The sequence below is a fragment of the Stegostoma tigrinum genome, chromosome 6, assembly GCF_030684315.1.
Source record: "Stegostoma tigrinum isolate sSteTig4 chromosome 6, sSteTig4.hap1, whole genome shotgun sequence".
NCBI lineage: Eukaryota > Metazoa > Chordata > Chondrichthyes > Orectolobiformes > Stegostomatidae > Stegostoma > Stegostoma tigrinum.
The window spans coordinates 80,970,648-80,992,759 of record NC_081359.1 but is presented as its reverse complement, the minus strand read 5'-3'; the positions used below and the strand labels follow the sequence as shown (position 1 = coordinate 80,992,759).

At 40.7% G+C, this 22,112-nt stretch overlaps 1 protein-coding gene across 3 annotated transcripts in view; it reads right to left on the bottom strand.

Moving 5' to 3' along the window:
- The window catches only part of b3glcta (beta 3-glucosyltransferase a), a 161,433-nt gene that overhangs the window by 24,781 nt on the left and 114,540 nt on the right, over positions 1–22,112 (bottom strand). For 2 of the 3 annotated variants that reach the window (XM_048532312.2, XM_048532310.2), the window contains exon 12: positions 12,773–12,893. In XM_048532312.2, coding sequence (XP_048388269.1) covers positions 12,773–12,893 — 121 coding nt within the window. The remainder of the gene's footprint in view (positions 1–12,772; positions 12,894–22,112) is intronic. The other variant, XM_048532311.2, reaches the window with a different exon arrangement.

Below are 22,112 nucleotides of genomic sequence, written 5' to 3'. Positions count from 1 at the left end.
TTAGTGATAATCTGTGTGGAAGAAACAGCTAATACAGACGAGTCAAAACAATCAACTATTAAGTTAATTTGTCTTAACTGGTTGACAAAGTATGTATTATATGCTGTGAATTGGGAACATTATTTCTTCGTCTTACAATGAATACATTAATATAGTGTTTTCCAGATTTGTTTGCAATTTGATCAAACAGCACATCCATACTTCAAGTTGAGAATGACTTACCTGATCTCTAAAAATTTCAACATTGTCAGCAGAATACAGAAAGACAACACATTTTCAAAATTAAATTAGAAACAAAATCCTGAGATTTAAGTGAACAACGATCCAGACAAAAGCAAAACCCATGTACATAACAGCTGAACAGAAAGAAATTACCAACTGATTAAACATGATATCTGAAAGAAGAAGAAGCTGTAGAGATGTGAGCAAAAGATTAATTGTTTCTTTTTAAGTCCAAAATGAAAACATGATCAATGTGAAATCCGGATGGTGCAGATGAAGACAAACACAGGAACTGTTAGTTATTGGTTTCAAGTTGAATTATGAAGAACTATCTTTGTCTGCTATAGCTTCATTTTTCAGAAACTTTGCTTTTATTGGGAAGTAAGTATTACAGGAATGATCTATATTTTTTCAAATTCAGATCAGTTAATAGGGGCCTACACATTATAGTCTTTTGTAAAATTCCACAATATCTCGGATGTTAAATCTAGCATTTAACTGAGTACCAAAGGGCAAAAGAATTAGGATTTCACTTCCCAAGTCTGCTTTATTATACCGGAAAGAAATCAAAACAAAGAACTGTGGATGCTGGAGACCTGAAACAAAAACAAATTGCTGGTGAAACTCAGCTAGTCTGGCAACATCTGTGGAAACAAAGCAGTCAATTTTTCCAGTCTGATGATTTCTCTCTGCCTGGTTGGACTCAATGCATGTGAAATACAGAATGGGAATTATGTTAAAGTTTCTGTTTTGAAGCAGTAATGCAGTGATCACAGTACAAAACATACATGAGTATGATATGATTGATCTTCATGACAGAGACTTTGGAGAGGCAAACGGCTTTTAGTTTAGAACGATGTCAGCTGTCTGCACAGTCTTGGTAGGCTGAAGTGCTTCAACCTGCACTGTCCTGTTCTTTGTTCAATATGCTCAATGATGAGCCTGAGTAGCTCTCCAGAATACAGCAATCCAAGATTCACACCCTTTTGAATGATGAAATTTCTCTTCAACTCAGTCTTAAGTCGTCAACTCAAAATGATCCAGTTCTCATTTGAAAGCCATGACCGAATCTGCATCTGACACACTGTCAGTAATGTGCTCCATCTAGATGATGACCACTCACTGCGTAGAAAGGACATTGCTTGTTTTACTAATCACTTTTAATCTGGGTCCTCCAGTTGTCATTATTTCCACAAATAGAATCAGTTTCTCCCTATCTACTCTTTCCAAACTCTCATGGCTTTCAAAACCTCTTTTCAGCCTTCCGTTCTAATACCTCTCTGCTCCACAAGTTACAGTCCATCTTTATTTTAAAATTAAAATATTTGTTGATAGGGCGTAGGTGGTGTTAGCAAATCCAGCATTTAATTACCTTCCTTTACTGCCCTGTAAACGATGCTGCTGTGCTGCCAGCCTAAACTGCTGCAGTCTTGGGGGTGTAGGGGCATCCACAGTGCTGAGAGGAAGGGAATTCCAGAATTTTAACCCAGTGTCTGTGACAGAAGGCAGTGGTATTTGTTCCAAGTCAGGATTGCATGTGTCTTGGAGGGGGGCTTGCAGGTGACAGAGCTGACCTTCTTCACAACTGAAGTTGTTGGTTTGGAAGGTGCTGTTGAAGAAGCTTTCGTGACTTTCTACAGTGCATCTTGCAAATGGGTATATACACCTGCTACTCTGCTTTGGAGGTGAAGGGACTGAATGTTGAAGGTGCGGCATAAAGTGCCAAACAATCAAGGTTTGTCCTGGTTGGTGTTGATGGTCCTGAGATTTGTTGGGGCAGCACTCATCTGGGCAAGTGGAAAGGTATCACACATGTACCTTATCGATAATGGATAGGCTTTGGGGTGACAGACGGTGAATTATTTACCACAGAACTCCCAACTTCTGACCTGCTCTTGCAGCCACAATATTTATATGGCTGGTCCAGTTCAGTTTCTGGTCAATGGCAATCCCTTGGGATGTTGACAATAGGTGATCAAACGGTGGTAGTACTATTGAATATCAATCGTCAGTGGTTAGATCTTTCTTGGTGGAGATGATTGTTGCCTGGCATTTGTTTAGCAAGAATGTTACTTGCAGTTTATCAGTTCCACCCTAGATGTTGTTCAGATCTTGTTGCATATGAAAACTGGCTGCTTCAATATCTGAGGAGTCATGAATGGTGCTGACAGTTGTGTAATCATTAGTGAACATCCCTTCTTCTGACCTTATGATGGAGGGAAAATCATTGATGAAGTAGCTGAAGATGGTTGGATCTAGGCACTACTATCAACATCCTGAGGAACTCCTACCAGAGGTGTCCTGGAGGTGAACTGATTGACCTCCAATGACCCTAAGTGTCTTCCATTGTGCCATAAATGACAGCAATCAGTGGAGAATCTATCCACATACTTTGTCAAATGCTGCCTTGATGTCAAGGGCAGTCTTTTTCATCTCACCTCAAGAGTTCCCTTCTTTTATTCATATTTGGACCAAGGCCCTGAGCCAGGTGGCCTTGGCAGAACCCAAAAATGAGCATCAGTGAGCAAGTTGTTCCTATGCAGTTGTCACTTTATAACACTGTTCACAACCCTTTCCATCACTTTATTGATGATCGAGAGTAAACCTAATTGGCCAGGTTTGATTTGTCCATTTGTTGTACACAGGATATACCTGGGCAACATTCTGCAATTTCAGGTAGAATCCAGTGTTATAGCTTCTCCAATCTAGGTAACTAAGTATCTAATTCTAGAAACCATTCTCAAGTGTCATTTTGGAACCTGCTTTCATCTTTTTCCATATCTTAATAGGGAAAAATGTAATGACCAAAACTGGACATATTTTTTCAAGTGAGGCTGAACCAATGTTTTATACAAGTTTATCATAACTTCCTTGACTTTGTACTCTTATGTCTCTACTTATAAATCCCAATACTCCAAATTATTTTTTAAACTGTTCTCTCACTCTGTCTTGACCCCTTCAGTGATTTGTGCAGACATACTTAGGGTGTGTTTATTTTATTTTACTTGCCTTTAGAATTGCATCCTTTGTTTTATTTTGACTGTCCCCATTATTGCCACCAAAATGCCTTACTTCATACTTTGTATTAAATGTTACTTATCTGCCCATTCCACCAACCATTCGATGTTCGTTTGAGGTTTAACATTCTTCTGCCTCAGTTCACAATACTTTCAAGTTTCTTTATGTAAATATTTTAATTCTGTCATGCACGTCTAAGTTTAGGTTCAGCAGACATTATCTCCCCATATCCTTTGACTCTCTTAGAGACCAAACCTCTGTCCCTTCCAGTCTTACATATATTCAATGATGGAACCCTCAGAGGTAAAGGATTCCAAGCCTTTTGAATGAAGTAATTTCTCCAAATTTCAGTTCTAAGTAATTGACCCATTACTTTGAGGCTGTACCCCAATGTTTTAGAATCTGTGACCAATGTAAATAATCTCTCAGCATCTATCCCATCAATCCCCTTCAGAATCTTGTGTGCGTCAATAAGATTACCTGTTATTATACTAAATTTAAGAGAATATAGACCCAATTTGCTCAGTGTGTCCTCAGTATAAAGCCCCATCATTCTTGTAACTAATTTAGTGAAGTTTTGTATTACCTAGTCTAATTTAAGCATACCTTTTCCTATCAATGATTTAGATGAGGATGCATAAAGCATGATTAGTAAGTTTGCTGATGACACTAAAATAGGCGGTAGCGTGGACAGTGAGGAAATTTATCAGAAATTGGAGCAGGACCTTGATCAGCTGGGGAAATGGGCCATGAAATAGTGAATAGAATTTAACATAGATAAGTGTGAGGTGTTGCATTTTCGAAAGTCAAATCAAGGTAGGAATTTCATGGTGATGGCCTTAAGGAGTATAGTGGAACAGAGGGACCTTGGATTCAGGAGTCACAGATAGATAGGGCAGTGAAGAAGGCTTTTGGCACACTGGCTTTCATCAGTCAGGGTACTAAGTTGGGAAGCTATGTTGCAGTTGTACAGCATGTTGGTGAGGCCGCACTCGAATTATTGTGTCAGTTTTTGTCACTTTGCTAATAGGAAGGATGTTATTAAACTGGAAAGTGTGCAGAGGACATTTACAAGAATGTTGTCAGGTCTCAAGAATTGGATTTGTAGGGAGAGATTGGACAAGCTAGGACTTTTTTCTTCAGAGCATAGGAGACTGATGGGAAATCTTATAGAAGTGTATATGATCATGAGAGGCATGGATAGGGTGAATGCAGTCAGTCTTTTTCCCAGAGTTGGGGAATCTAAGACTAGAGGGCATCAGTTTAAGATAAGAGGGGAAAGAATACATGGGAGCCTGAGGGGCAACTTCTTTTACACAGAGGGTGGTACATATGTGGAATAAGCTGCCAGCAGAAGTGGTTGAGGAGGATACATTAACAACATTTAAAAGGCAATTGGTCAAATACATGGATGGAAAAACTTTAGAAGGATATGGCCAACTGTAGGGAAATGGTGTTAGCATGGATGGACATTTTGGTCGGCGTGGATCAGTTTGGGTCAATGGGCCTGTCTCCGTGTTGTAGGATTCAATGGCTCAATGACCAAACTGCACACAGTGATCCAGATATGGCCTCAACAAAATCCCATACAGTTTTAACAAGGATATCTTTATTTCTATACTTTAATTACATTGTAATAAAGGCCAACAGCCATTTGGCTTTCTAATTGTTTACCATACCTACATGCTTACATTCTGCGTACCTTGTGCACTTTGAATTTCAAATCTTACAAGTTTCAATTCTTTTGAAAAAATATTCTACACTTCTATTCTTCTAACCAATGTGAATAATTGTATTTCCCCACTTATCCTCCATTTCCAACATTTTGTTCACTCACTTAACCTGTCTTCATCTCTTTGTAGCCTGTGTCCTCTTCACAGCTAACCTTTCCACTTAGCTTTGTAACATCAGCAAGATGAGATGAAGAGACACAGAGTAATGTATCTAAGACTTAGTGTAGATTCAAAATTGCCGAGGCCCAAGCACTGACCTTTGTAGTAAAGTCTGTCTTACATTTCTTCCTTAACACAGGGATGACAAGGCGGTGCTGAATAGCAGCATTTGGGCTCCAGCTTGTCTGCTGCATTCTTCCATCCATTTCTCTTTTTCTTCTTCTTTTTCAACTTTTCTCTAAAATTCTCTCTTACCTTTTGCCCTTGGGGAGCTCGGCTGCAACGGAACCAGCAATATCTGTGATGGCAGCAAGTGTGGGCCCAGTGGTAAGAGATGGCGCCGGAGCGTGGCGACTTTGGCATTGGTGGGCCTAGCACAGGACTCAAGGCAGTGGTGGTAGCACTGCAATTGACAAAGGCTCTGATGTCAGCACTGGTTTAAAGGGTTATGCTCCTGTATTTGTTAAGGAAGGTTTTGAACTCTGATATTTCAATTGATTCCAAGATGGCGGCGGCAGTGTTGATGAGGTGGGTCCAGCAGCAAGCGATGGCTTGGAGAATGATGACTTTAATGTTGGTGGGTCCATCGCAGGCAGCAGCAAGGTGCAGGACTCGAGGCAGTGGTGGCGGCACTGCAGCATTGGTGGGGCCAGCATTTGGCAGCGTTGGTGAATCTGGCTCAAGGCTCTTGGCGATGGCGGTGAGGGTGATCTGAATATTTTCTTTTCCTTTTATGCTTCTTTAATTTCTGCTCTTGTTTTTAATTCTAACTGTTGTATTCTAACACAGTTGGAGATAATCAACTTGGGAAACAATGTAAAAACTGAAAGAACTTTTTGATGGTGTAAATCAGAAACAAAAACAGAATTGCTAGAAAGCTCAGCAGGTTTGGCAGCATCTGTGAAGTAAAAGTCAGAGTTAATGTTTCGGGTATGGTAATCTTTCCTCAGAACTTCCATCATACCAGCATTATTGACACAAATGTGAAACACCACCGAGGTACACGTTTCGGGCCTAGGCCCTGCATCAGAGAGGTGATGAAGGGTCTAGGCCCGAAACGTCAGCTTTTGTGCTCCTGAGATGCTGCTTGGCCTGCTGTGTTCATCCAGCTCCACATTTTGTTATCTTGGATTCTCCAGCATCTGCAGTTCCCATTATCTCTGATACATGAGGATGCTGCCTGGTTTGAACGAATATAATGAAGACAAACTTGATACTTTGAAACTGTTTTATTAGAACTGGGAATACTCAACAGGTAAGGCAACGTTTGTGCAGGGAGAATTTATGGTTTTGGAATTAGAGAAAGTTAAAGGCTTCACAGATCTTAAGCAAGAATGACGTTGGTAGGAGGTGGTGCTCTTATTAAATCCAGCTATGGCCCATCTCCTGCCTGTCCAACATGTTACAGTTACCATTGCAATATTACCAGTTACAGAGGTGGTGTCCAGATAAGCACCTACTTGTGGGCCAAATGAGGCCATTTAAATGGAATGTAATGTTCATTTAAAGGTCTCACTCTGCCACTGCTGGAAATTAATTAGAGAGGGGAGAAAAGATATATCTCACTGTAAAAATCCAAAACTACAACAACCACAACCATTCACGTCTTCCATGACTCCCCACAAAAACGTGCACAATGGTTAGCTACGAAGTTCCACAATGTACTGTTCTTTATTCAAGCAGGGTAGATCAGATGCCTTGTCTGACAACAGCTTTCACCTTCTAGATTTATGGAAGTAATTACAACCAACAGTTATTCTTCTACAAACCTTCTCTTCCTTTATGGAAGTCCTGATGACGTAGCTTTCCAGACTTCCATTCCAACCAACCAATAGCAAACTGGTTCATAGCTGGCAGACCACTGATGGAGGAGCACCAACTCTTTAGTATCTTCATGCTATTCACACTGTTTTCCAGATTTTAGACCTTTTCAACCAACTCAAAAATTGGATCCAGGAGCTCATGTCTCCCTTTCTACAAAATTGAACTCTTCTTGACAATCACCTATTTCTTTTCCTCACAAGAATTCAGTGTGCTTCTCTTTGTGTCTGCATTTATCTCTTTACCCTCCAGCTCCTCTATCTATAAGCCTTCCTTTTCTCTCTACTGTAGTAGCTTCTACGCCTACTGGTCAGTTACCATCATCCTGCATTTCCTTCTTGTTGGTACTGTTTCCAAGTCATGGGTTACCAGATCATATTGATCAATATTTCTTATGACCAAAGGTAATTCCAATGTTTGCTTTACAGTTAAGGCCCACTCTTAAAAGTTACTTTCAAACATTTCAAATATATTCCATATATTAAAACAATTACAATTTTTCCTTACTGTGCTGCTTCCAAAATGTCATTGTATAATGTTGAATTCAATTACAAAGAAAAATTCGGCAGATGCTAGAAACCTGAAATTTAAAAAAAATAGAAAATGCTGGAGAAACTCAGCAGGTCTGGAAGCATCTGTGGAGAGAGAAAAACAATTAACTTCAAGTCAGAAGAAGTCATATCAGAAGTGAAACATTAGCTCTGTTTCTGTCTCCATAGATGCTTCCAAATCTACTGAGTTTCTCCAGCACATTCTGTAGTCATTATTGTTAATTAAATGTCTTTATAGAACACCATAAAATGCCTGAACAAAAGATGAAGTGCTATTCCTTAAGCTTTCACTGAGCTTCATTAAACCAGTTTAGGATACCAAGGGCAGAGCAGAACGGGGATGGGGAATTAAAACAAGCCATCGGAAGTTTAGGATCATGCTCAGAGACAGATGCAAGTTCACCATAGCAACATTGTGTGTACCAAAAATACAGGAGAATACAAATAAGTGAATGCTACATCTAGAAGGCATGTTTGGGGCTCTGGCTCTTAGGAATGAAGCACTGAAAAGGGTGATATTGCATTTCCTGTACTTGTATGGGTATGTTTTGTAGAAAGGTGAGGGAAAGATGAGGGTGACTGAAGAGTAGATATGAAGCCGATCGGTTGAATATTGAGGCTAGTCAGGTGTCAAAAGGAGAAGGGGAACTCTGTATTGTCCTAGCAAAGCAGGGAAGGTTTGAGAGCGTAGTAGTGCAGGAATCAGGACACAGTTGAAGACCCCATCAAACATGGGATAGGGAAATTCGTGGTTAAGGATAGAAGAAGGAGGCACTGATTTGGATTGCAGCATTGCCTAAATGGGTTAGATTTTATTGGAGGAATGGGATAAAAGGCAGAATCCTTACAGGAAGCAAGGACAAAGGATGCACAATCAAGGTATCTATGGGAGCCAGTGGGTTCTGATAAAGATATTTCAGACGAGATGACTTTAGACAGAATGGACAGATTGTTTCTAGTCATTGAGGTGTACTGAACATGGGGGCATTGATAAAAGATTAAATATAAGAAACTTTAAAATGACAACAGGAGAAATGCTTTCTGAGGATGTGAAATATACTACCACAGCCCACATCAATTTTAAGAATGACTTAAATGGTGGTTGAAAGAAAAGGTAATTTGAAACATGATGTCAGAGAAGGTCCTGCGGTTAGGACAAATTCTGTTGTGGATGATTAACATCAACATGGAACAGATGAGTTGAAAGGCCTATAGTATATTAAGATTCTATAAAAGTCTAACAAAGATGGGGGGAAAATACATCTAAAGAAGCACAAAATTGGACCTTCCAGCCAAGAAATGGAGATGGGAAAATAATCACTGTGATATTCTCTACAAAATATTTCTATGTTATATCATTATTTAAAAATATATAGTTGGATAATTCAGGTGTATTTAAAGCAGAGTTTTGCAAATTGTTGCTATGTGGCATTGGGGTCAAACTTTAAGCAACACTCAATATTAGCTAAATCCAACTATTAGCTCAAGAGAACATTTCTGTTAGTTATTGTCTTACAAGCAAAACCACATCATAGGTCAAAGAGTTCTCTAGTTTATTAAATCATTTTGTGTGAAAAGCAATGAGACAAAATGAACCTGATTGTATTGGTTACAGCAGTCAAAAACAGTCACACTACAGAAAAGTTCAGAACACTTTAGCAGGAGACTTAACTTCCTCTGTCTAATGGAAAACAGAAAAATAGGAGCTAATGTATAAGCAATGCATTGGTCACTATTCAGTCCAAATGCCTCTAGGCATTTATTTAATCCAGAAGAACGTAAATTTAATGGTTCATTGTTCTCCTGGGGTAAAGTGGCAGGATGCATTCATTAAATCTGGCGGTCAACAAGAAAAGGTCTTGTACGGGAAGTGGTCAAGTTTTCTTTGAAGGACTTGAGTAGAAGTGCTGAAAATTTCGGCTGATATTGATCAAGGGTCTCAAAACCAGGGATATGATGGGCCAAATGGTGTCCTTTTATGAGGTAAATTTTTTATGGTGTCTGAAATTTCTATGCATGAAACCCTCCTAAATCCTGACTGTGACTGACTTAGTGGTCTCCAGGTAGCCAGATCGTCACTGGCCAAAAGCTGGCTAACTGCTTGACACTTTGGTTGAGCATTTGATCGGTTCGATAGAAATGATGCACTGGTATTAAAATGTCTTCACCCTATTCTTGGACAGGGGCAGCTTATCTACATGACTTGCAAGCTTGTACACACGGAACTAATATCACTTTTACCTGAGGCCTGGTGTGATAGCATTAAGCCTGCTAATAACATCTCTATTCATTCAGATTACAGAAATAACTAACTTAGTACCAGCATGTTAAAGAAGAGAGGAAGATGCATTTTTATAGTGCCTTTCTCACAATTGCGGGATGTCCCAAAGTGATGTGAAGCTAATGAAGTGTAGTCCTTTTTGTTATGTATGAAAAAAAACCAACTATTTCATGAAAAGAAAGATACCACTAAAAGTCATTGACCAGATCAACTTTTCTGAGATGGTAACTGAGGGATAAATATTAGAAAGGACACTAAAGCTAACTTTCTTGGCCTTCCTAAAATAATATAACAAGATTGTCAGGGGTAAGATTGGCCAAAGGAAAAGTGGCTGATGACAGGGTCTGAAAATGTTTTTTGTGACAAGGAATTCTTGTACATAATTGTAGCACATTTTATAATCTGTACTGAAATACAAACACTAAATACTCCTCGGACCCTTCAAATAAGAGCAGTTATTACACTCAAGTCAGCAAAACAATTGTGGACTTGGCATCTTTCGTTAAAAACATGGAATGTGAATTTATACCAAATCACCAAAGTGATCTCAGCATTTCAGAATTCAATGCAGTTGATGCATGGTCTTGCTGCATTATGTATCCATGAAACAACGCAAGAGACTACTCTACACAATTTTCCAATGTGATCTAATTTTAACTCACCACCATCTTTAAGGGCAATTGCCGACATTCCATGAATGAATATACAAAGACGCCAGCAAAAACAAAACAGCAATAAAGCAGCATAGTAACATAGAAAGAATGTTTATGAGTATATTAATTAGAATTAAGTATATTAATGCTTGTGTAGCTCATATAACAAATCATATCATTATGAAAATCTACCTTTTTATAGGACTTTGTCAAAATGATAATATTTTATACCTTCACGTAGGTTTTGACCAGCTCTTTGTATTGCTTGTTGAGAAAAAATGTCTATAAACACCTTTCTCCTCTCCACCCAATCCGGTTTGAATGAGCGCAGCTTAAACAAAAGTCGTGAAGCTCAACACCATCCTGGAAAAGACAGTCCTGGACACTCATCCACCAACTTCACTTCCTCCACCACAGAAGCACAAAATGTATGTTCAATGTACAAGATGCAATGCAGCAACTCATCAATGCTCCTCAAATAATTTGTCATGCTCCTAGCCATGGTATTCTAATATAGTTACAATATTGGCCCAACACACACATGTGGAAAATTGCCCAGATATATCCTGTACACGAAAAGCAAGACATATCTAATCTGGCTAATTACAACTGGTTTACTTGAAGTCATCAGTAAAGTGATGGATGATGTCTACAACAGTGCTATCAAGCAATATTTGCTCAGGAATAACTTGGCCCAATGTTTGGATTCTGGCAGGGCTACTCAGCGTTCGACCTCATTGGTTCAAACATGCACATAACAGTTGAATTCAAGACATGGTGAGTGTGAGTGCACTTGACATCAAGGCTGTATGTGACCAAGTATGGCATCAAGGAGCTGTAGCAAAGCTATAGTCAGTGCGAATCAAGCGAAAAACCCTCTGCTGGTTGCCGTCATACCTGGCACAGAGGAAGATGGTTGAGGTTGTTGGAGGGCTATTTTTCAGCTCCAGGACATCTCTGCAGGAGTTCCTTAGGTTAGTGTCCTCAGCCCAAACTGTTATCAGCTTTTTTAAAATCAATTACCTTCCTATATCATAAGGACAAAAATGGGGATGTTCGCTGATGATTGATCAATGTTCAACTATATTTACGACTCTTCAGATGCTGAAGCAGTCCATGTCCAAGTGCAGCAAGAACTGCAGAATTCCAGGTTTGGGCTGAATAGTGGCAAATAGCATTCGCTCTACGTAAATGCCTGGCAAAATCCATCTCCAACAAGAAAGAATATAACAGTGACCCCCCTGACATTCAACAGCATTAACATCATTATCAACAACCTAGAGGTTATTGTTGACCAGAAAATGAACTGGACTAGCTATATAAATACTGTAACTAAAAGAGCAGGTCAGTGGCTATGAATCCGGCAACAAGTAACCCATCTCCTGTCTCCTCAAAGCCTGTCCACTATATACAAGTCACAAGTCAGGAGTGTAATCCCAAATTGCCTGAATGAACACAGCTCCATAAACACACAAGAAACTGACACCATCCAGGAGAGAATCCACTTGACTGGCACCACTTATGCAAACACTTAGTCCCTCCACCACCAAAGCACAGTAGCAGCAGTGTGTACCATCTGAAAGATGCACTGCAGAAATTACCCAAGGCTCCTTAAGCAGCACCTTCCAAACACACAACCACTTCTATCTAGAAGAAATTTCCAGATCCATGACTACTTGCATCTAGAAGGGCCACTACCTGCAAGCTTTCCTTCAAGTCACTCACAATCATGACCTGGAAATATATTGCCACTGCTTCAGTGTTGCTGGGTTAAGATCCTATAATTCTCTTCCTAATGACACTGTGAGTCTACCTATACCAAATGGACTGCAATGATTCAAGAAGGCTACCACCTTCTCAAGGGGAACTCGGATGGACAATAATGGAGAGCTATGCAGGAAAGAATTGTAAGCAGAAACAAAACGCTAAAAGTCTATCACTTGGATTACCTGACAAAATATTCTTAATATCCAGTCCCAATTTGTAATGATATACTTTTTCACCATATTTTACAATATTTGATATTTACTTTCAGTTACTTACATGTCAGTTTTCTCAGGGATTGAAAACTTTTTTTATGAAAGCAAAATCTGATAAATATTTCTTGAAAGTCAGCTATGATACAAAATTGGGCCAAACACAGGAAAGTGAGACTACTGTGGGAACATGGTCGGGGTTGACTGATGGTGGTGGTGGCGGGGGGGAGCCTCGTTTGAATGCTATATGACTCAATGACTACGACTCTATGTAGCTGAACAGTAATGCTTAAGGATTGCAACCTTTTCAATTTTCATATGCAGAGTTAGAATTTTGTTTTAATTCTATTTAGAGTACCTCATTAAGGTGTCAGAGTACCTTATTAACGTGTCATCATCCACAATCATGAGCCAAGGAACCTCAGGAACAGCACGACTCATGAATCGTTTCAGAATAGCAAACGTTTTGCCACAGTGCCCTGTAAAATATAAGAAATCAGAAAACATCTCATTAATTTGCCTCATTGAATGCCTTCAATCTTAATACACACTAAATAAATATAGCATTTTTATACAATGTTTGTTAAAATGTATCCACCATGTGACATAAAAGTAATTCTTTTCCAGAAACAACTTTTTATATCTGGGTTCACTGGAACAGTAACTCAGGAATACTATCTTTGGGTTTCCTTTCTTTTTCAAGTCATAGTAACATGTATTGAATACAACGTCAATGATCCTGTTTGTGTTAAGTAGGATGTCGTAATGTTATAAATTTTATACAGAAACTCAACCTGATGGACGTTTTAGTTTAACAGGAGGCAAGTTGAAAGATCAAAGGATGAATGCACAAATAATATGTCGTTCCGGGAGGAGCAGGGATGCCTTCATGTAAAAACAAAACCTCTTCAATCTCGATAACCGTCCTTTGCCCCGATGACCTCTAATCCTTCCCAAAATGATTATGTCAGCTTTCCTGAGACCTTGTGATCACCCATGAATCCCCCACCAGCCTACCACTATAGCAATTTCTAAAATGTTTCAAAATAAAGCTAACATAAATTAAAATGCACAGCAGCTGCTATTTGCCTCTAGCAATCAATACAGCATACTAATTATGTTCAAATCAAATACTTTCACACACAACATTCTCCCTTTGTCTTGCTAAGCATAATATTGAAAAGAAGACCTTAATTACACAGGTTTCAATGTTATGAATGCTGAACTTTGCAAGAAATTATATTTTAAAATATTCCTTTAATTTAAAAGAAAACAGAGTCTTGGGAAGAAATATACAATTAGAATTCCTGATAAACACCTCAATTTGGGGTGATGCAATTATCATGGGGAGAGAAACACAAACTGAAACTCACTGAGGTGTCAAGTAGAGTTCAACAGTTTTCACAATATCTCACACAAAGCAAGTGTTGTGGCTGAGAATAAGTTACTGCCTTGTGTTAAACACCAAGTGGGTTGCTTTTAAGAATTTGATTTTGAAATAATCATATGGTGGCACAGAGCTTTAATATCACCGAAAGAGAATATATGCTTTGATACATGTCAAATTTTTTCATCAAGACAATTTGCAAGAATACTAAATAAGGAGAAAAACCTGTAATTATACTGTGTGAAAGGAGGGTGCTGATGAAGTGGCTAGTGTCCATGTATTAATTCGACATTATGAGTCTGTTTACCAATGTATCATTCGAGAAAGCCATAGACATTTGCACTGTAGCACTATATCATGGCAATCTAGACCCACCACATTGTGTGAATACATATTCAATGAACTTCTGAACTCAGCAACTCACACAGTTGTGTTCAGTTTTAACAGCACCAAAGAGAAGACATTGCCAAGAGCGTACAAATAAGATTGTAGTTTATGGTTGAGACTTCTATAGGCTATCCAACACTGAAACACTCTGTATACACATATAAAATGCTTAAACTTGACTAAAAACCAGGCCATCATTCTTTGAGACATTGACAGCAGTTTGATGGTCAAACAGTTTGTTATTTTTAAAACTGCTAAACGATGATATTTTAGTCTCTTTCAGAATAAACCAAGATAAACTCACCAAAAAAGAAAACAATGAAATGTTATTTTAAAAGCCTCTTAAACAGACCTTGAGAGTCTAGAAAAGCAAATGTGTGTCAGTCAGTATCCTTGTGACTTGGTAAGCACAATCAATTACTAGCCAACAAAGAACTAAAGCTTACTAGCTGAAACATTGCCCATTCAGTCAATCTAAACCAAGTTAGGCTGATGAAGGCCAGAAGGACGTGTACCCAATGTGCTGATGGTAATTTTACTTTCTACAAGTAATTTCTGAATTTCAGACGAGAGAGAGGTGGGGGTGCTAATATGGTAAATAACTAAAAAGAAACCACAATCATAGGAATCAGAGGAGGCCATTCAGCCCTTCAAACCTCTTCTGCTATTCAATGAGATCATGGTTGATCTGTGGCCTAACTCCAAAAACCTGCCTTGGCCCATTTCCCTCAATGTCTTTGCTTAACAAGAGATTTTCAGATAAATCAATTTGGAACTGAGCATTTGCAGATGATTTAGAGACAACACAGTGTGGAGCTGGAAGAACACAGCTGGCCAGGCAACATCAGAGGAGCCGGAAAAGTTGACGTTTCGGGTCTAGACCCTTCTTCAGAGTCCAAAGCTCCTTATAAACTCAATATCATGTGCTTTCTATCACTTGATTAACAGTATATTGATTGACATTGTGAAACAGTAGTTAAAATTTTGCAGTGATAACTGAATCTTTTCAGTGAGATCTCATTATTTCTGTAATTGTCAGCTCAAACCTCTAAAACTTGTTATGACCAAACAGTCAATTGGCAGTACAAAACTCTTATGATACTGAAAAGAAAGATGTGTTCCTTTCCCTCTTTCACACATCAGAACAAATGGAAGAAGGCCATATTTCAAACCAGCACAACAATCTACACAACAGAAAAGAAGGTTGCTGAATGGTTGGCATGACTGGATGAGGCAATGCTATGGAGAAAGCAGTCGGGAACTCCAGTACAAACAGTTTGAAATGTGGCATTCATGCATTTGTCCTGCTAAATGAATAGAAAGGAGGAGGAGTGGAAATATTAACTGAAGAGAGTGTTACCATGATGCAGAACAAGATATCCTGCAACAGTCAAAGGCAAATTTTATTTGGTCAAAGTAAAAGAAGAGATGCTACTCCTCTACAGGGTGAATCTTTGAGGTCACTTTTGAATAGATACAATATAGAGGAATACTTAAGCAGGGTAACCACAGAAAGATGCAAGAACCCCATTTGAGCAGTGATAATGGACATCAATGGTCTGAAGAGAAACTGGAGGAGTAACAGTGGAAAGAGCAGAGAGAGAAAGAGACTTGCTAAAGTGCATTCATGAGCATGTTTTTCAATGGCATATTTCTAGCCCAATGAGGATAATGTTAATATTGATCTCTCTCTCTGCACCCTCTCAGCAGCTCTAACACTGTATCCTGCACTCTGTTCTGTTACACTGATGCACCTGTATAGTATAGTCTACCTGAAAAGCACATAAGACAACACATTTCACTATACCTCAGTACACATGACAATAATTGAGATGTTTAAGATTAAGATCATCTTAAAATGATTAAAATTATTACAGATAATTCAATCTTAAGATTAAAATTAAGTGGTATTGAAAAGGTAGATAAGAAACAGCTGTTCTCTTAGTTGAAGGGTCAATAACAAGTAGGCATAATTTTAAAGTTAATGACAGGGGGTTTAGAGGGGATTTGAGGAAAAGCATTTTCACCTGGAGGCTGGTGAGAACCTGGAATGCACTGCCTAGGAAGATAATTGAGGCAGGTGCCTCATAACGTTTGAAAGGTATTTGGATGAGTATTTGAAGTGTAATGACATTTTAGACTATGGGCTGAGTGCTAGAAAGTGCAACTAGTGTAGATAGGTCAGTGTAGACTTGACAGGCCGAAGAGTCTGTTCTGTGCTGTATGACTGTAGATTTGTTGATGAAATTGGCCACACGCTCTGTGCAGGAAGAGATTGGCTCTGAGATAAAGCAAAGCCATCCATGCTCCTTGATACTGCATACAGGCCTCATATCAGGCTGCCCAGTTTGACAATAATTTCGGCGTGCACACTAATCAACCTGTTGCATCAATTTTCTTGTCCGAGTCCCAAGCAGACAGTCCTCCTCCAGTGAGCTGGCATTTCTTCTTGTCCTGCTTCAACTTGGATTAGTATACTTGTGCTTAGTGTCCCACACTTTGGAGAACCCACCTCTACATAAAGTTAGCCTGCAGCAATAGTTAACTAGTATACTATGTGTTCCCTGCTGCTGTGTCAACTTATTGTATAATGTGAGAAGTGCTGGCTGCTTGCCAAAATCATGACAAGAAGCAGGCAGCATCCACTTGTCTTTTTCAGATATCAGTCAACTTATAAATAATTTTAATCAAGATGTTCGAAAATGTCACTACACAACTTCGAAGCAGGTGGGACTTGAAGCCAGATCTCCTGGCCCAAAGGCCGGGATACTACCAATGTTACAACCATTTATCACCTTGCATGCTGCAGTAAGGATCCTTCAATCTGATTGGTTAAGGAGATGCACAGGCCCAATTTTCTACATCCTGGAGGTGGGAAGAGGAAATAATTGGTAAGTTGATTTTTGCAGAGATACTTGCACCGTTCTTGCCATCTCAGTGATTAAGTGCTAAGGAAGAAAGTCCACTGGAGGCCTGCACACTGCCAGCAATTAAGGTCCTTAAATGTTAATTAATGGAATCCACTGGAAACCAGGGCAACATTCCTGGCAGATCGTTGTGGTTAGGGATGGCAGCATGGTGCCACGAACAAGGGGGCATCAGCAGTTTCTCCTTGAATCTGCCGAGCAGCAAGGCAAATTTCTCGCCAGGTGCTGGTGACTCGACAATTAAGGGGATTATAACCAACTAAATGCCTTATTGACATTACAAGTCACCTCATTAATTTTCTTCTGGAACTCAATGCAATTCAGGACTTCAAGTTCTTATGAGAAGTCATTGGACTTGCAATATTAACTCTGCTTTCTCGCAATAGATGCTGCCAGGCCTGCCAAGTTTAGCCAGCAATTTCTGTTTTTATTTCAATCTCTAGCATCTGCAGTTCTTTGTTTTATCATCTGGTTAACAAACAGCTTCCTATCATGCTAAATGTGCCAAACAACCAAGGCATTGAGAATTCTTAAAATAGAATTCAGAGCAGGTACCTGGCAACTTCAGCTGGCCACCTAGTCCTTCCCGCAACACATCCCTCACACCCCGCCCCCGCCACAACCGCCCTAAGAGGATCCCCCTCGTTCTCACACACCACCCTACCAACCTCCGGATACAACGCATCATCCTCCGACACTTTCGCCATTTACAATCCGACCCCACCAACCAAGACATTTTTCCATCCCCACCCCTGTCTGCTTTCCGGAGAGACCACTCTATCCGTGACTCCCTTGTTCGCTCCACACTGCCCTCCAACCCCACCACACCCGGCACCTTCCCCTGCAACCGCAGGAAATGCTACACTTGCCCCCACACCTCCTCCCTCACCCCTATCGCAGGCCCCAAGATGACATTCCACATTAAGCAGAGGTTCACCTGCACATCTGCCATTGTGGTATACTGCATCCATTGTAACCGGTGCGACTTCCTCTACATTGGGGAAACCAAGCGGAGGCTTGGAGACCGCTTTGCAGAACATCTCCGCTCAGTTCGCAACAAACAACTGCACCTCCCAGTCGCAAACCATTTCCACTCCCCCTCCCATTCTCTAGATGACATGTCCATCATGGGCCTCCTGCACTGCCACAATGATGCCACCCGAAGGTTGCAGGAACAGCAACTCATATTCCGCTTGGGAACCCTGCAGCCATATGGTATCAATGTGGACTTCACCAGTTTCAAAACCTCCCCTTCCCCTACTGCATCCCTACACCAGTCCAGTTCATCCCCTCTCCCCACTGCACCACACAACCAGCCCAGCTCTTCCCACCCACCCACTGCATCCCAAAACCAGTCCAACCTGTCTCTGCCTCCCTAACCGGTTCTTCCTCTCACCCATCCCTTCCTCCCACCCCAAGCCGCACCCCCATCTACCTACTAACCTCATCCCACCTCCTTGACCTGTCCGTCTTCCCTGGACTGACCTATCCCCTCCCTACCTCCCCACCTATACTCTCTCCACCTATCTTCTTTACTCTCCATCTTCGGTCCGCCTCCCCCTCTCTCCCTATTTATTCCAGTTCCCTCTCCCCATCCCCCTCTCTGACGAAGGGTCTAGGCCCGAAACGTCAGCTTTTGTGCTCCTGCGATGCTGCTTGGCCTGCTGTGTTCATCCAGCCTCACATTTTATTATCTTGGAAAACTCCATGCTGGACACTGGGTACCAGAATCTCAGGGCATTCTCCATGGGTAAGCGTCTCACATAACCTACGTCCATTGACATGGGCATTCGACATCTGCTACCCTCATGGCACATCTTCAATACACTCACAGGGATGTTTCTACACTTCAAAGCTGCACCTCAGGTTGTACCAGCAGCAGCAGCCACCATCACTGGAATGTCGCAGCAAGGACACTGAGCACTTAGGGACATGCACCATCTCATGGACTGGACCAGACCACATGTCTGATCTTTTCACTTTAAGCCTTAGTACGCACTTAATCTAAGCTACCTGGATGCTCACTGTAGCCTTGTCTTGCATTGTCATGTCCTTTGGCACTTTCCTCAGCCAGAAATATGAGGCTCGCAATCCTGTTGTATTGCCTTGCCATTTACTGCAGACATAAAGCCAGTTTGTCAGCAATCCTCAGTCAATTGAGGGGAGACAACCTTCGTTTAGGGGGTCCTGGCACAGTATGTCAGCCGATACTAGTCTAGTGGCTTGGATATAGTCAGTCAGCTACACATGGCCGTCAGAGTCAGGATGCTCTCCACGTAATGGGTGAGGAGCCAAATGTCACACAGCCCACTGCTCGCTTTTACTCTTTCTGCCCTATTGTGGGCTGTTTTCCTCCTGGCATGACAGAGAGAAAGGCAGGTATTAAAGCAGATGAAAGTTGGTGGCATAGCTTTTGAGATAACAGTGTGGATCTGGAGGAACACAGCAGGCCAGGCAGCATCAGAGGAGCATGAAAGTTGACATTTCTGGTTGGGACTCTTCTTCAAAAATCTGAAACCCAAAATGTCAACATTCATGCTCCTCTGATGCTGCCTGGCCTGCTGTGTTCCTCCAGCTCTACACTGTGTTATCTCTGGCTCCAGAATCTGCAGTTTCTACTATCTCTGGCATCGCTTTTGGTTTTGTTGCAAAGCAGATGTGTCGCAAGTGAGTGAGCAGGTAACGTAGAAGGTGTGAAGATTTAGTGGTATGAGGAAAATGTTGCAGGCAATACAGAGTGGCAGTGAATGAGCTTTGATTGAAGGTGAGTACAGTTGCAGAGATAGAGTGAATGGAAGGCATCAATGAGATGGCAGCAAATACGTGGTGGACTGGAGGAGGCTAGTGATTTTCTTTTTACATTAATTCGGGCTCCCGAAACCACACTGAGCTAAATGACAAGCTCAGATAAGGCTGGCATGGTCTGTAACATGGTTTCCTCTGCTGGTCTTAGGGTGAACGAGAATGCTTCTGTGCCACTCCACCCAGCAGGACCTCCAAGGTCATGCCCACAAAGCTGGGTGCCAAACCTCCACAGTCTGCCATGTCAGGGGCAAATATCAGGAACCAGACTATCTGCACTTGACTGGATGCATGTTGGGCTTTCAAAGATGGTGCTGCCACCAGGAATGCCTGCCAATTCCAGGATCTTGTGGCATTGACGCATTGTTGCAGAAACAGCAAAAGGTGCGAGAAAGCTAGAATCTGACAAAAGGGATATCAGTGGGTGGGGTAGATGCTTAATGAGATGGATTTGATAAATACGTATTGACAAAATTTGCCAGGCCTTGCAATGAGAAATCACGCAAAAACACAATACAATCGGCACTTGGACAAAATAGTAGTAATTCTTTGGCAAGTGACTCACCTCCTGATTTCTCAAAGCCTCTTCACCATCGACAAGGCACAAGTTAGGACAGCGATGGAATACTCCTCACTTGCCCAGATGGGTGCAGCTCCAAATACACTTAAGAAGCTTGTCACCATTCAGGACAAAGCAGCCCGCTTTACTGGCACCACATTCACAAAAATCTACTTTGTCCATCATCAACGTTCAATAGTAGCAGTGTGTATGATCCACAAGATGCACTGTAGAAATTCACCAATGCTCCTTCGACAGCACCTTCCAACCCCACAACTATTTCCATTGAGACGGACATTGGGATGCATGGGAAGATCACCCCCTGTAAGTTTAACCCCAAGCTTGACTCACCATCCTGATTTGGAAATATATTGTTCTTCTTTCAATATCACTGGGTCAAAATCATGAAACTCCCTCCCTAATGACATTGTACATCTACCTACAGCAAATGGACTGCATCAGTTCAAGAAGGCAGCTCGCCACCCTTTTCTCAAGAGCAATTAGGGATGGGCAGTAAATGCTGGCTTAACCAGGGCCACCCACTCACATCCCATGAGTGAATAATAACGGTCAGAACTTAGTAAAGCTACCTTATAAATTTCTAAAAACATAATATGCATAATTGCTCATTTAATTTAATTGAACTAACTTTCATAACCTCAATACAATGAGGAAGGAGCTAAAGATGGCATGGGCTGAAGTTCTCCTTGCTTGGTGTTGCATTTGTACATTCTGACTTAGGAAAGTGAGTTCCACCACAAATTATACCATAAGTTGCCAATGGCAAAATCTGCATAAATTTCAGCAAATTCTGGGCCTTTAAGTTGCACTGTTTAGAACAAGGTGTACCATTTCAGTTCTGAAACGGATCAATGAAAATCATTATTTACCTTCATTAAAGAGTGTTCTTTCTCCTTGGCAAATTGCCCAAGGCACTATACAACCACACATCTGTAAATTGGATACTGATACATCACCTGCAATAAGGCCCTAGTATTTAGCTCATTTACTGTACAATGTAAACCATGAGGCATAATAATCAATGCTATTTGCTCACAGAAACCAGCAGTGAACATATTTTTTAGCATCCATAACCTTTGCTTTGTAAGCTTTCTCCCAAAGAGACAGGACAGAAACATTATGAAACTGGAAAGAGGTCTGTCTCTATCTGAAAATCTGACAGCATCTATACACACAATTGTCAATGAACACTTGGGTACAATTAATCATGTGGATCTTAAACCGTGCTTAAGAGAAAGGTAACCAGCTGAGGTCAACATCGTAACAGGAGCAAATGTTAGTTTCAACGGTTGACTAATAAATTTCACCTCATCCAATATGATCTCTACCACCATCATCAAACAAACATTCTCTCCAGTATCTAATCATATGACAAAAACTCTAATCCTTCTCTATGAACTTCCTAACAAGTTGCAGCAAATACATCACTATCCTCTGATCCATGGCTGGCCATCACTTGAATAAACCATAAAACGTAGGGAGGGAAATTAAAGTTGGCCATTGGATAACAAGTGCAATGTAGATAAGAACAGAAGCAGACATAAACCACCATAACAGCAGAAGAATATGACAGTGGAGCTCAAGATAACACATCAAGCATTCCACATCCCACAAA